The following is a 16,410-nucleotide window of genomic DNA, read 5'->3' on the forward strand; positions in this document are numbered from 1 at the left end:
GCCACTCGCAAAAGCAAGTGTAAGTTCTTCACGTATTAACTTCCACAAGAGGAACAGCAACTTTCCCACGCACGCGGCTCTTCCCTTCGCTCGGCTTCTCCGAAGTCAGGGGTGAGCCCTTGACTTAAGCCAAACGTCTCGTCTCCGAGACGCCCGGGACACAGACAACCCCTGGCCGGCCGCAGGCGCCCTAGCCCTTCCGCAGGTGCATCCCTCGCTGTCTATCCTCCTTCAGCCTTCAGAAGCCGCTCAACACCCACCCCGCGCTTGGGGCACCGGCGGGCGGAAAGCGCGGAACCGCCCAGCCGCCAACCACCCGCGAAAGCGGTCTCTCTGAGCCCGGGAGTCGGGGCGCACCGCCCGGCGTGCGCTCCGGGGGGAGAAGCCCGCGCAGCCTCGGGTCTGCGTGGGCAGGAGGCCGGGTCCACGCGACGCGCTCCAGCAGCTCTCCTGCGCGTCCTGCCCGACCCTCAGGTCTCGGGGGAGCCCGGCTCCAGCTAGGGGCACGTCTCCCGCCGGCACCGGCGCCAGTCCGGGGACACGACGGTGGACACAGAGAAGGGCAGGAGGAGAGTGAGTTCGTGCTCTCTTGGGGCGAGTGCGCGCGGTACCTTGGATTCCTGGCTGCCGGTGGATGCCGGAGAGGGCGGCTGCTCGGCGCTCGGCGCCTCCTTGGGCAGCCCGTCCACGCCGTCCTCGCGGGCGCCGCTCGGGGGGATCATCGTGGCGGCGCGGGAACGGAGTTGGGCTCCCGGAGGAACCGCGAGGCTGGCCTTCCCGCCGCACGCCGGCGCGCTCGCTCAGCGGCCGGCCCCGGGGGCCCCCATGCCCGCCCCGCCCCGCCGCCCCCGCGCCCTCCCCCGGACTCGCCGGTGCGCACGCCCGCGGCCCCCGGCCGGCCCAGCGCACGGGTGGGACTGGCAGCCGGGACTGGCAGCCGGCAGCGGGGCGCGGGGGAGGCGGGGCGGCGGGGCGGGGCGGGGCGGGGCGGGGCTGCGCGGCCGCCGCGGGGGGCGGGGGTCAAGGCGCGGGGCGTCCTGCCGCCCGGCCGGACGCGCGTCGCCCGGGGGCGGCGCGGGGGTGCCCAGGAGGGGCGGTGCGGGGACGAGACGCCCGAGGAGGAGTCGGCCGGGAGGGAGCACCTGCGCCAGAAGCCCGGTTCCCCACCCCAAGGAACAGCGACTCCAGCGGAGACGGTGACTTAGCTCGGCTATTTATAGGGCGCGGCGACGGGCGTGGGGAGAGAGCCGGGGTTTCCCTGCTCGAAGGCGGGCTGCGCTCCCCGGTTCGGCTTTGGACTAAAGCAGAAGCGCGGTGCGGGCGAGGCTGCGTCCCCGTTTTGTGCGCTCGTGCGCGCAGCCCTCTGCGCTTTGTCGCGTGTTTAGTCCTCGCGGCCGCCCCCCTTGGGCCGGGTACCGTCGCTTCCACTCTATAGACGAGGAGACCGAGGCTCTGGGGAGGCGAAGTACTTTGCTCCAAGTCATTGGGTTGTAAGTAGCGGCGCTGGGACTGGAGCCCGTGTTGGCTTCAGAATCCGTGTCTTTGGACCCTGGACCCTCAGGTGGAGGCGGTTCTGCAAGGCCGAAGAGCCCACGGGGCTTTGCCGGATAGCAAGGAGTTCAGGGCTGTTCGCAGAAGGACCAACCTGTCTGCCTTAAGGAAGCCTTTGGAAACACAGAGTTGGCCCCATTGGGTACGGGGACGGAAGGATCCATTAGTTTTCCCAGGATCCCTCCTCAGCCTGCAGGGAAAGGAAATACATCTGGCGATTTAAAAGGCCTTAATTTTCATAAATGCAAACCTCCCTCAGTTGTCTAACAGAAAATCGTGACCTTGTGTCCAGCTTTTCCTGATCAGCCCTAAATTGGGCGAGGCCAGCGTCGTGGGAACGCCACCCGTGCAGTCTCACCCGGGCCGCTGTGCTTGCTCTGATGCTCTCCTGTCACCATCTTGAAGTCCCTTGTTTTTTAACTTTTAAATGGTTTTCGGGCGGAGGGTGGCCGCCACACAATGTTACATTAGTTTCAGGTGTAGGACACAGTGATTCAGCATCGCTGTTCGCTGCGCTGTGCCCGCCGCGTGCGTTGCTCCTGTGTCACCATCGGATGCTGTTGCGGTGCCACTCACTATATTCCCTGTGCTGCGCGTTTCATCCCGGTGACTTACTCTCTCCATGACTGGAAGCCGGTGCCTTTCACTCCCCTTCACCCTTTTCGCCCAACTTCCCCTCCCCGTTCTCCTCTGGCAAGCACCAGTTTGTTCTCTGGGTTTATGGGTCTGTTTGAAATTCTTGAGAATATCTGAACAAGGGGCCCTGCATTTTCATTTGGTATCAGATCCTGGGGATCGTGTATCTGGTCCTGCGTGTTTGCCTTAGCTCATGTCCTTTGGAGAGAACTTACTACTCTATCGTAGACGTCGATGAAAAGCTCCTGTTCTAAGTGCCAGGCTCCTAATGGGCATTTGGCTCTCAGAGAGCTCCGAATACCCGAGTGGCCCCTAGCTTCTCATTGGGCCAGGCCAGATGGGCTAACCCAAATGGCCACAGCTCTTTCCTCTTCGAAATGCAATTCCTAATTGCTCAACAGGTACGAAATTCGAGCAGCCGAAACCACAGGAGTGGCAACCAGAGGGCACAATGACAGGGGCGACAGTTTCAACACATCTTTGTCAAGCATCTGTTCTGGACCAGACTTGGTGCTAGAAAATCGTGATGGAGCAGGGAGGAAACAGATTCGGTCTCTTGTCCTGGAATGTAGAGCCTGGTGAGAGAGAGAGACAGAGATTAATTAAAATCACACACACACACACACACACACACACACACACACACACATATTTTTTGAACTGTGATCGAGAAAACTATAGGGACATAATGAGTGCACACAAATGCAGGGACCGAGTAAGGGTGTGGGCAGAGAATGGTCTTCCAAGGAAGTGAACCCCCCCTCGCTCCCCCCAAGGCCAATGGGCAAGTCCAATCTTGGTGGGCAAGCACATTGTGACGAATACAAGGAATTTTTCATCTTTGGATCTTGTTTGCTTTTTTAAGAATTGAAGGGCAGCTGTATGATATCACTCTGCATTTTTGTGAATGCTTAGCTCTGGTTAATAGTCATTAGCCAATGGTACAAGTTAAATGTTGTCCCCCTGAGGGAAATTGGAAAGAAGCTAGTACGTCCTTGTTCCTCACCCCACCTCGCTCATGTATTTCTTGCACGTAAATCCCTTTCCATCTTATTTTTCTGGCCACCTAGCTAACTTCTCTTATGCTTCAAAACACATCTCCAAACATTTATTACTCTTGAAAGCTCCTCTCTTGACCCCTTTGGTCTGCTTGAGATTCCCAAAGCAATGCCATACACACAAGGCATCCCGTCCCAAGTTATCAATGACCAAGCGTCCTGTCCTCCCCCTGGCCCGTGAGCCGCGCTTGGGCAGGGATCTTGTCGTTCTATCTTGTTTCCTCAGTTCCTGGCACAATGTTTGCAAACAAGATGGTGAGAGAAGGAAAGGCTCCTAGGAAAGCCCAGGCATTGGTTCCTCTGAGAGCCCTGCACGCACTAGATGGAGAAAGAAAGACCCGGGGTCAGACGCTGCAGTGACATTTTAGCTATGGCTATTCATTTCTACTGTAGGCAGGGGAAGCCTGAGGAAATTCAGGTTGCAAATAATTATCCTAAGTCTTGAGTCTGCAACGGGACCCTGTGATTTTTGCACATTCCCTTCATGGTCCACTTCTCTCTGGTTGCTAGTTAAGTATCAAGCCAGCACAAGTGTGAGGGGTGCAAGAATCTGTCTCCAAACTTGATCTGTGAGCTACCACTCCTGGGTCACTTACGCATTTTGTTAATTTGGAAAGAGGGCCAAGCCCTCCTTGTGATGGCCTGCAACCTCTTCCTGCAGTAATGCTGCTGAGCAGAAAAGTGTCTCATGTTTTCGACTTTCTCCCATTGTTCTGATCCAAGTTTGGATATGTGGACAGGACTTTCAAGCTGTGGACTTTGACTTCTTCTAGAGCCATTTGGTAAAAGGCTACTAGCAAGACTATTTACGACCTTTAAAAGCCATGCTTATGAAGGGTACAAAAAAGAATAGCAAGGCAAGGAAGAAAGAGGGTGATCAGAATGACCAGGGGATGGGGAACGGATAAGAATAAAGGAGAGAGGGTCTCAGTAAGTTGGTTCTCCTTGTCTCATGCATCATAGTCATTGTGAATATCTTAGATATGTGAAGGGCATGGGGTTTGGCAGTCAAACTGATGATACTAATAATGGCTAACCTGTACTGGGATTCTTCTATGTCGTAGAAGTTTTCTATATATTATTTCATTTCATCTTTCATGTAATAAAATGGTTACGCTAGGTTCCACAGTGAGTGTGGGAACAGGGACTTGGAATCAGATACATCCTGCTCCTGGGCCAAGTTTGGGCTGCCCTGTTCTGCCGCCCCTTAGACAAATGGGGAACCCAGACCTGGTGAAGAGGCTGCGGGCCTTCAAGGGAAGAGTCACGCGGACTGCAAGCCAGAAGCATAATGGCAGCATAGGGAGGGTCCTCAAAGAATGAAGAGTTGCCTACTCCGTTCTTAAAAGTGAATAATAACCACATCTACATTTTGGAGGCGACAGGCAAGAAGTCAAGACAAATGTGTCAGGAGGCACCAGTCGCTACCATCCAACCTGTTAAGTGCCCCGGGAAGGCCAGCAGTAGTCGTCACCTCCGGCCACCTTGCCTAAGGGAGTTAGTTGCCCGCGTGCCAGAGAAACCTAATGCTTTGCCCAAAGTCCTACCACTAACACCACCAGCCCCTACTTTGAGCGACTGTTCATGCCAGACTCGAGTCCTCACAACAACTCCTGATTAGTCTCCCCTCAGCATCAAAGCTAATCATTTAATTTGGAGACTCACATTGTCAGGGCGAATGAGATTCAGCGTCCTGGTCCTTAACCTGTTTTTTGGAGTGCCAATTAATAATAATGACAGCAATGATAATAGCAGGTTATATTTGAACAGCACTGTTTGCGTAGAAACGATCTCCCACTGGATGGACCTACAAAAGGCAGCCTCTTAGAGCTGGTTTAGAGATCTGTTCGCTCAAAGGCAAATTGGTGGGCTGCTTCTAGTTGGCTATAATCTCTGGGAGATTAGAGGGAGACTTGAATCTTTGGACTGAGTGGAAGGGCCATAAGCCTAATGTTCAAATATCCCAACTCCTCCCCTGAAAAGCAGCAAGATCTTAGACAATTGACTTGATCTGTCTTAGCCTTGGTTGCCTCAAGTCTAAAATGAGATAATGATCCCTGCTTCATAGAGTTTCTGTAAAGATTAGAGGGTTAAATGCCTGGTCAAAATTAGCCTCATATGATTTATCATCATCATCATCATCATCATCATGAGTCATATGATTTTGCTCAAAAATGTTCACTTTGGGTTGGGTTTTCTGTCCCTTACAGCCAAATGCATGTACAATATGAAAACAGTTGCATTTCTATACACTATTAATGAAATAGCAGGAAAAGGAATTATGAAAACTACCCCATTTACATTTGCACCAAAAATAATAAGATGCCTAGGAATAAACTTAACCAAGGAGGTGAAAGACTTGAACTCAGGAAATTGTAAAACACTGGTGTTAGAAATTGAAGATGACACAAACAAATGGAAAGATATCCCATGCTCATGGATTGGAATAACCAATATTGTTACATTGTCCATACTACCCCAAACAATCTACAGATTTAATGCAATCTCCATCAAAATACCCACAGCATTTCTAACAGAGCTAGAAAAAAGAATTCTAAAAATGTTATGGCCAAACAAAAGACTCTGAATCGTCAAACCAACCTTGAGAAGTAGCAACAAGCTGGAGGTATCACATTTCTAAAATTGTGAACAGCTCCTAACTGGAAACTTCAGATGCAATAGATACCTACAATTTCTTACAGATTTTAGTCTTTTGATTAATAATTAGCATTTACCTTTATATATCCTCTTCTATGAGTTCAGGGTAATAGTTTAAGAGACAGGAGAACCCCTTCACCCTGGCCTTTTTGTTCTTCAAAATGCCTGTTTTATTCTTTCTCCCAGTTTTGGTACTTCTTGCCATTTTCTGCAACTGAGAATCTCTTACCACTGTTCCCCACAGACAGCTCTCTGCTAGTTTTGGACCTTAGAGCCTACCATCTAAAGAATCCAGTTTCTTTATTTTCTTATTTCGTGTCTTTTAGAATCTAAGTTCTGTGAGGTTGAGGACTTCGTGTTTCCTCTTCTTCATCTGTTTTTGGTGCTTAGGTGTTCATATAATAGTGCTCAGTTAATATTCATTAAATGAGTGAAAGATAACACGTCAGTCTGGAGAGAAGTTTACGGGTCTGATGAAAAACTCTTTTGTAGAGGGGAAAATTGAAACGCACGTAGGTTGAACACTTGTGCAAAGTCAATTAATATATGGCACAATAAACCAGTGTCTGTCTACTCGCTTACCGCTCCCCAGTGTTCATTGCTTTATTCAGATCTGGAATATATGAATGAACTGCCAATGGCACATGTTTCTTTCCTGAGTTTTCAAATTTATTGTGATACCATGCAAAGAACTTCCAAATACTCTTTTCCAAGTCAATACCTTTGTCATTATTTCACCAATATCAAAAAGAATCCCAGGGAAATTAAAAATCTTCCAAAATTCTACCACCTATTGGTAACAACCATTAGCATTTTGGTAAGCCTCATTCTCAAAGCATATATGTATGGTATAATATGGGTATATATATATGGGTATATATGGGTATATTTTAAATTTATGTGTATTTACATAAAAATGATCTCTGGACACGGAGTGGTTTTATAACTTCCTTTCCCTTAATAAAATGTCATAGAGATAGATCTGTTTCCATAACTATAAGTATGCATTATGCTTTTTCAAATGAGTGTGTATCCCATTTGTATAAATGTGCCATTATTTATTTATGAAGGAACGTTTATGATTTTTGCTAGGAACTGTTAGAGGGCAATTAAAAACTCACTATCTCTCTGGTATTCCTAAACATCAACCCGGCAAGGTAAGTACTATCAGACCCATTTTGCAGATGAGGTCATCAGAAGCCTGAGAGCCTTTTGTGACTTCCCCAATGGGATATGGTTAAGTGCAGAGTAGGGATTCCAGCCCACATCTTCAGACTCTAAACTTCAGGCATGTAAGCCAACCGTGACCCTCAGCACGACTGTTGCTGTATCAGGGGCTTGAGCAACATGATCCAAGAGCACAGGCAGGAGAGGATAAAGTCCACCCATGGAAAGGACGTTTAGGAAGGTTCCAGTGGGATTTGAAAGGTGACTGTGGTTTTGCTGGAAGGGATCTTAAGCAGAATGTACAGTATCGACACGGGGATGGAAGAGTGCTCACGCAGGGATGTTTAGGTTTGGCTCTTAGGAAACTACGGTTCCTTTTTCTTTGTGGGTAAAATGTACTGATCTCACGCGCACTGCTCCAAAAAAAAAAAAAAAAAAAAAAAAACAACAGGGAAATGCTGGAGAAATCTTTTGAATAATCATCGTGAATACTCTTACAAACGGCCCGTGGGGAAAGTTGGATCCCAGTCAGCCTGGGAGGAATAGCACTGGTTACAAAGAGAGGAACAAAGAGAGGACGAAAGCATCACAGGGTTTCTGGAGGGTTGGATGGGTCACAGAATAAGAAAGAGCCAGCGTCCGGAGTTCTAAGAGACACACGTAGGATCTTCATGCCTGGCCGACACAGAGAGTTGTGGCTCCCGCTGAGGGAGACTTCTACGTATTCCGCTTGTGGGGCCCTAAAACGCAAACGCACGCGTAACTCGCACACTTACAGCCTTCAGAGGATTATGAATATCCAGGGTGGGCTCCGTTAATCATTTTGTATCCTAAATGACATCCCTAGAAGTGAGCGGTAGGAGGGACTCTCAAAACGAAAAACCAGAACTCCAGCAAAAATGGATAATAGTTCCTGCTCCTTATCCCCAAAGCTTTGCACTTGCTTTGAAATACGTTCTAAAACCTTGTAATGTCATGCTGGGGGCAAACGAACCTCGCAAATTCCCTTTACTGTTTTCCAGGGAGGGGTTATATTACTGCTTTGTCCTTCTGCCTTCTGTAACCCTCTGTGTTCCTCCGGTAACTCACTTGGCAGCCACGAGCCATCCGTCAGGCACTTGACAATCGGCTTGGAAAAGATGACTCAGGCTTTAAGCCTTAAATGCCACTCTCTTCCCTCTGCAGCCGAGGGCAACTTAGCCATAAAGCCTGCACTGGGGAAGCGTCCCTATGTTTCATCTGTCTTTACTCTGGCGGAGTTGGCCAGAAAAGTGGGGATTTTGTCTGCTCACTTAATAAAGATAACTCGATGCAGGTAACGATGATGCAGGGGGTCAGTAATGACGGTGGCATTACTCGGACAAACCTTTGGAGGTGGTTGTTGGCTGGTCCCCTGTTTCCTCCCTGAAATGCAAGTTGCCAGAATGCAGGAGCCTGCCAAGCAACGGCCCAGTACTCCGAGGATGCCCAGCCTGGCTGGTGGCTTTGTGCCGCGCGGAATCCCGGAATTCCCAAGAATGCAGTTAGAGCTGCCACGGTAGGCAAAGAGAGAGACACCCAGATTTTAAATAAAATCTGCAGTATTTTACTGTTTGCTTTTCCTCGACCACCTTATCCGGTGAGTCGCCATGACCACCACTTGTGTGGTCATGGGAGGAAGGAGCTTTTCGGCTTAAGGTATTTGGGATCGTGGGGCACCTGGGGGGCTCAGTCACTTGAGCTTCAGACTCTTGATTTTGGCTCAGGTCATGATCCCAGGATCGTGGGATCTAGGCCTACGTCAGGCTCTGTGCTGGGTGTTGAGCCTCCTTGGGGTTCTCTCTCTCTCTCTCTCTCTCTCTCTCTCTCTCTCTCCCCCCTCCCCCTCTGCCCTTTCCCCCCTAAAATAAAAAAAAAAAGATATTTGAGATGATTACAAAATAAGGTAGAGGTGTCTAAATAAATGAAGTCCTTACTTGATTTGCTGATTTATTTATTGACCGTGGCTGGCACCTGCTATGTACAAGGCACTTTATTAGGTCCAAGGATGTAGAGGGGTATATGCCTCTTCTCTGACCCAAAGGGAAATTCTGCTTATTGAGGAAGGCAGAACTGATAACCACGAGTATGAAAAGAGACCAACCAGGGCAGGAAAGAGGCAATTCTATGGAGGAGCTAGGGGAAGATTCACCCCAGGGGAAAACATGATCATTGGGAGGTAAGGAGCAGCTTTCCAGAAGGAGAAGAGGAAGGCCATTCTTGGCCTCTTGCTGTGAGCTTACTCCTCTGCTTATGTTTTCTGTGGCTATTTATTATTGTTACTCTGGGGGAAGCGGAGGGACCTAGAAATGTCGTCATCAATCCTGGCAATTCCCCTTTCTCATTTTAATTTGTCTGATTAATTGTTCCAAATAGAGCCCGCTTCATTCTCAAAATTCCCTTCCCTCAATGACACCCCCTATCATGTTTTGCACATATACACCTTAGACATGTATGCCTATCTGCGAAATCTGTGGAGTTAATTTATGTGGATAAGTGTTTTAAATCGCATAAAACACGTCGCACTATAGCATATTTTGTCTTTCTAACTTATTGCAGGAAAAACAGTTTCATTTTGAAAAGTAACTTAAAAGTGACGTATGGAAAGATCATTTAAAACGGATGATGACCCGTGTTGTTGAATGTATTTTCTTCCCTGGCTGTCTAGAATTTGATTGTATGAATCTGTCGTAATTTATTTAATCCAGTGTGTGTGGATGGACTGTTACGTTGTTTTCATTTCTTCCCAACCACAGACAGGGCTGCTTTGAACCTTGTATATGACTTTCGGTGTGACTGCATAAGCATTGGTTATGGGTTCCATTTGTCTCCTCAACATGGATGCTGCATTATGTTTTATTTTATCACTGTGGCTTTAGTTGCGTTTCCGTGATGGCTAACAACGTGGAGCCCCTTGTCATACTTGTTTTTCCACGGTACAAAACAAAACAAAACACACACGCAACCCAGTTCAAATGACCGAGGACTTCTCATCAGGAATCATGGAGGCCAGAGAGAAGCAGCACCTGTTTCAAGTACTGAAAGGAAAGAACCATCAACCCTGAACTCTATGATCGATGAAAATACCCTTCAGAAATGAAGGGGACATCAAGACACTCTTAGATTAGAAAGTACTCAGAGGATGTGTTACTAGAAGGTCATCGTAAATAATGGCTGAAGGAAGTTCTCCAAATGGAAAGGTAATGATAAGAGAAGCAAACTGGATGCATGAGAAAAGAAGAAAAACAGAGCAAGCGAAACTTATCAGTAAAGAGACCAGGCTTTCGATCTCTTCTTGAGTTGTTTAAGTCATGTTTGACTGCTAAAGGAAAAAACAGTGACAGTTCTAGGGTTCTAAAGGTATGTAGAGAGGCTATTTAAGACATATTATGAATGAGGGAAGGTAAGAGGAATGTAAAGAAGGCGAGGTTTTAATATTTCACTCAAACTGGCCAAATGACAACACCAGTAGATTGTGCTAAGTCATGTATACATAATGTAATTCCTAGAGCAAGTATTAAAAATGCTATACGTAGCTAAGATCTGCTTCTTTGGAGCCCAAGTCACTGGGGCCATAAACTTTTAGAAATAATGACCGAATACAAATTTTTATGAACTTCTGGAAGCTGAGGGTAGAACAACTTGAGAGTGAGAAACTCTGGGGACCCCGTCTTGGCGGGGGAACCCACGCTTTCATGGGCTTAACTTTTATGAGTCTCACTGGCTTCTCACAGTGAAGATCACAGAAAAACCTCCTCATGTTTTGGGCAGGGAGAGGGCAAAATAACCATTTTGCCTTAGGCCCAGGGCACTCTCCATAACAAAGTCAAACGCTCCAGAGAAACTCCAGAAAAACCACTTTTTCAGAACCCTATCTGACCTGGAGGGGAGGATGTAAGCACCGTACTCTGGTTGATCAGGTTGTTCCCACAGGGATAGAGGTTAACAATTCTGCCAGTGTTACCCATGCGTACTGAAATTGGACCATTATGTTAATGGATAGCAGATGATAGCTGATGGTGGCAGCGGGGGTTCCCACTGTTGGCATGAGATGTACAGATGCGTAAGGGAAGGGACCAGAATGAGCCACATGGCAATGTATTAAAGTTGGAGACATCTGAGCTCATATGTAGCTTAATATAGACACAGATGGTTACGTGTGGAGATTAGTAATATATATAAATATATTTATATATCTTTTATATATTATATCCATACCTTATGTATACACCTCATATACCTTATCACTTATATTAACATATACCTTATTGGGGCGCCTGGGTGGTGCAGTCGGTTGAGCGTCCGACTTCAGCCAGGTCATGATCTCGTGGTCCGTGAGTTCGAGCCCCGCGTCGGGCTCTGGGCTGATGGCTCAGAGCCTGGAGCCTGTTTCCGATTCTGTGTCTCCCTCTCTCTCTGCCCCTCCCCCGTTCATGCTCTGTCTCTTTCTGTCCCAAAAATAAATAAACGTTGAAAAAAAATAAAAAAAAACATATACCTTATTAATGTGTGTGTACATATGTACATGGGTGGTATGCACACCCGTGCAAAAATATTTGTATTTTGCTATTTTAGAAGACCTACAAGAAAGTACGCCCAGTAGCAACAAACACACCAAGTGCCCGGATCTTGGTTTCCAATATCATTTTCATTAAAAAAAGAGCCATGTATAGAGCACTGACACTGACTGTTGTGTCCTACCCATAAACAGTGGTCTAAGCCATGCCATTTCCATCACCAGAAACGCAACAGCGACAGGAAGTCTAGGAGGACCCTGTAGACCAGAGAGGGAACACATCTTGCCCAAGGGCACAGAGCAATTGAGTGGAGGCATTCTAACTGCAGAGTCAAGCGCTCCTATGTTATATCACCTCGGAACTGAGCCCCTGCCAGGATTGAGAATGCAAGTGGGGAAAATCAGATATATCCTCGTGACTTAAACACCTTATCTTTCATTCACAGGCATAGATAATTAGAGCCCAGGTATAAGTTAGTTCAAACACACTGGAGAAAGTGGTGCTACCAATGGAAACATGGCAATGAAAAGCTCCCTCGTTAGGCGTCTTTGTGGCTGGCAGTTTGATTTTTGTAGCCCTTATGCGTGTTCTTACAAACACTCATGTTTTAGGTTCAGATAGAACTCAGAATGATGCTGTTGCCTGCCAGGAAACTGCCATTCATAAGTGCATCACCGAAGATTCTTTTGATGGTTCTATCCGGAAGGACAATCGTGTTGCCTTCAGCAAGGTTTTAATGTTTCAGGATTACTACAATTGAGGGGAGAAGAGAAGGTCAGGGGGACTCCGGGAATCACAGAAGGAACAATTTCAAAACGTAAATAGTATACAGTCATTGCAGCCGCCTAAAGTTGATGCCAATTTCTGACTCCAGTTAGAATACAAACACTTTTGGCTATTAGATGTTACTTGAACTTACCTGAAAGATATTAAATCTACATTACTGAAAAGGGAACATCATACTCCCCCCCCCCCCCCCCACCCCGCCCCACCTCTCCCATGGGAGATGAATGTGAGGCCATTATGTGCCAAGAAGTCAGAGAAAACAGAAAATTCAGCTGCTCAACTTTGTGGTGCAGAGGCAATGGTTAAAAAAAAGAAAGTTGGATTTAGGGGCAAAACCCCACAAAAACAGAGCACTTCACCAAATAGCATTTCGAAACCTATTGACCGACATGTGAAACACCCACGGGAACTGAAAAATCAAACAAAGAAATAAAAATTCCCATTGTGTGCCTTTAAAACATGTCACAGGAGATTTTATGGTGCTAGCAGTTACAGGGCATGTAGCGTCCCCTAGGGCCACTATGCATAGTCACTATTGCTATGTGCCAGGCACTATGAGTGCCTTTGAGTGAATTCTTATTTAATACTCTCAGCAACCTCCGAGATGATGGCTCTGATTATTTCCACGTTAGAGAGGAGGGAGCCGAGTTTAAAGAGGTGCATGGGGTGCCCGGGCGGCTCAGTGGGGTAAGCGCCCACCTCTTGATTTTGGCTCAGGTCGTGATCTCACAGTTGGTGGGTTCAAGGCCCGCGGCCAGTGGAGAGCCTGCTGGGGATTCTCTCCCTCCCTCTCTCTTGGCCCGACCCCTACTCACGCTGTCTCTGCCTCTCTCAAAATAAATTAAAAAAAAAAAAAAAAAGAGGCGAAGCAAATTATCCAGAGCCCCTGAGCCTATGAATTAGCTTTTCTTCACAACCAACCGCGTCCTAACTTAGCACTTAGCACCCGTTGCTTCGGGTCGGAAGTTTGTGGGTAAGCAATCGCCGTGGGCTTAGCTGGGTGCTTCCAGTGCTAGCCTCCTCGGGGTCCCTCGCGCATCCGAGGTCACCTACCAGCCGGGTCTTGCCGTCTCTCAGCCAACAGTGGGCGACCTGGCTGGTCTCAGCGTCGCAGGAGCCCGCAGAGGACCAGCTGCCTCGCTCAGGGCTTGTCAGATTGCTGCTTGTGTCGCAAGGCAGGGGACATGGCGATGCCAGGCGCAAGAGGGTAAAGGGGACGCCGCCTCTTGCCTGGAGGAGCTTCCCGCTGGGAGGCGAGCAGGGGACTTGGGCCGCTTTTGGAAACGCGCGACCTCAGTTAGCAAGTGCCAGAGCCAGGCTCTGAACGCTGACCCCAAAGCCCCCGTGCCTGATACTGACCGAAAACGGATCCCTTCGTGGTTTCCAAGAATACCGCCCCACTGTGGAGGGACCTCGCCTTCTCTTTATGCGACACCCCCCCTGCTCGACACCAGCTCCCTCTGCTGCCCTCTGGCCACCCCTGTTCTGTGCGCCCAGCCACTGGAGCGCTGATCACATCGGAATGAATCACTTGTCACAACACACTGTTCACTCTCCAGACGAGGCGGGGATTAGGCCTCACTAGTATCTACGGCCCCGATGCTTGGCCCAGTTTCTGGTACCGGCTCGGCACCGAAAACGACTTCCTGTAGAAAGTCATGATAAGGCACCTGCCGGCCAGCAGCTGCGGCCGTCTTCCTGACGTCATAGAACAACTGGCCACACTCGCGGTGGCCGCCTTCAGCTCAGCGTGCTCGGATCCTTTGGCAAGAGCGATGTCAACATTTGATTGTCGGCCCCTCGATTTTAGAGAAGGACTCTGCTGCTTCTTTTATTTTACGTGGCTCCTGTAATGCCAGCGACGTGAGTTTTTTAGGGAAATGAACATTAGAGGCACCGAACGACAAAGGCATGAAGAGCCAACTTTGCACTCGGTTCAGTAACATCAAGGATGGGGGGGGCGGGGGTGCAGCTGAGATTCCCCAGCTTGTCTGTGATTGTTGAGGATGCTCAAAGCACCTTAAGAGAAACACGTCCTCGGAAGCCCCTTCCTTCCTTCCTGGAAATAGCGAGGCCACGATGAAATACTGCCCTGAGGGCCCCATGGCTAAATTGAGAACCGTGGCTTCGCTTGTGTTTTCCTTCTTCTTCGTGGCCAGTGTTGGCTCCTCTGGGAGGCCTCCAGGGCCAGTTCAGTGCTCGTCTGTCTCGTTCCCTCTCTCTGGTCCTCACCCCTCGTTTGTCATCCGCTCTGAACGGGCACAACTGTTGTGTTGGTGGTATTTCCGACGTCAGCGTCCCCCAGTGTAGATCTCAACGTTGAGCTTAACTTTCTGTATTTTGTTATTTTTTGAATTAAAGCTACTGTAATCGAAAGAACAGATTCAGGCAGGTAGAAATAAAAAAGAATAACGCACGTCTCCGCCACCGTTGGCGAATCCAATTCCTTTCTCTTTTCCATGTGCGGTTCAGCCCCGATCCGCACACATAGAAGCCGTCTTCCCCAGCTGCAGTCATCGTGAAGGAAATGATTCTGGTGTAGGTTTTAAAATTTTTCCACTGGTGTTATACCTTAAAAATATTTCGATCACCTGACTTTTAATTTTTTTTAACGTTGATTTATTTTCGAGAGAGGGAGAGAGGCAGAGGGCGAGCAGGGGAGGGGCAGAGACAGAGGGAGACACAGAATTCGAAGCAGGCTCCAGGCTCCCAGCTGTCAGCACAGAGCCCGACTCGGGACTTGAACCCATGGACCGCGAGATCATGACCTGAGGGGAAGTCAGAGACTTAACCAACTGAGCCGGCCAGGAGCCCCTATAAATAACACTTTTGAACGCGGACTACGTGCAAAGCCCAATCTCACCATTCTTAACCCAACTTGACCCTCAGGGAAGCCAAGTGCCTCACTCAATCTTACAAATCCCATGAAACCATGCGCCTAAAATCCAGTCTGTTTTCCAAACCAGCACCCCTTTCCCGAAGGCCACGATTGTTGCGCTCCAGTTCCTTCCAAGCATATCCTGCCACTGGTGCTGCCGTGTTAATATTCTTTCAGTTCTTCACCTGGGTGCTTTTAAAGCTGGCTTTGGCCACGTGTCTTGGCCTCTGATCTTGACGGGATCAGCTGGTGTAACCTTGTAGGGACTTATGGTGGCCACTTACCGTCCCAAATCTTCCAGACACGCCTGACCCCAGTGAGACATAAAGCCAAAAATAATTGCCATGGTGTGGCACGTCTGTTCACTGTCTCAGGTACCCGTTTCCTTTCTGGTCAAATCAGGTCCTTCAGAGAGATACTCTCTGCTATTCTATTTACATCCTTCTGGCGTTATGATTCTATCCCTGTTTCCTGATGCGTTCTCCACCCACAACTAACTACGTTGTTAATTTCCCAGTTGAAGTTAAAAAACAAAATTCCTTAAGTGCTATCGCAAAGAATTTCCCGTGTGAGTATCCCATTTTCTTATTAGTCTAACTGCATTAAAATGCTATTGAAATTCTTTAGACGTTTTCCGTGTGGGTGCCCAAATTATGGTATTCATTCACTGAACACATTAATGAAATATTAGCATTGTCAGAATTGTAGACACAATGACTAATTCCCAGAGGAAGAGCTGTAAAATAGGATAAGTTCAAAAAGGAGACATTGGGGAGCCTGGGTGGCTCAGTTGGTTGAGATTCTCTTTCTCTTTCCCTCTGCCTCTCTCTTTTTAAAAAACAAAAGCAAAACAAAACCCCAAAAGTAGACATAACCTCTAAAACTAAAACTGAAATGCTGATGAGTATTTGGCCTTGTAATTCCTACTTTAAGATCCTTGGAGATTTGTGATTTTCGAAATCATCTTTTGTTTGCAAGAACCCTAAGATCAAGCGAGACTATAATATTCAATTCATCACACAATTTAAGTTTATTAATTGGAAAAAATACATGTGGTATAATTGTGTTATAGCAATAGAATATATTAAAATGACACGGTGTTAAGAACTCTTAATATTGCTAATAAGTAATTGTTTTATGC

General features: G+C 48.0%; 1 protein-coding gene across 5 annotated transcripts in view; it reads right to left on the reverse strand.

Annotated features, from left to right (window-relative positions):
- STAC (SH3 and cysteine rich domain) overlaps window positions 1-846 on the reverse strand; it is a 138,438-nt gene extending 137,592 nt beyond the window's left edge. For 3 of the 5 annotated variants that reach the window (XM_011286319.3, XM_045037904.1, XM_019810966.3), the window contains exon 1: window positions 612-846. In XM_011286319.3, the coding sequence (XP_011284621.2) occupies window positions 612-722 (111 nt within the window). In that variant the 5' untranslated portion in view covers window positions 723-846. The remainder of the gene's footprint in view (window positions 1-611) is intronic. The other 2 variants (XM_011286318.3, XM_019810967.3) reach the window with 1 other exon arrangement.
- Window positions 847-16,410: the final 15,564 nt, after the last annotated feature.

This window comes from Felis catus, chromosome C2 (assembly GCF_018350175.1).
Source record: "Felis catus isolate Fca126 chromosome C2, F.catus_Fca126_mat1.0, whole genome shotgun sequence".
NCBI classification, from domain to species: Eukaryota; Metazoa; Chordata; class Mammalia; order Carnivora; family Felidae; genus Felis; species Felis catus.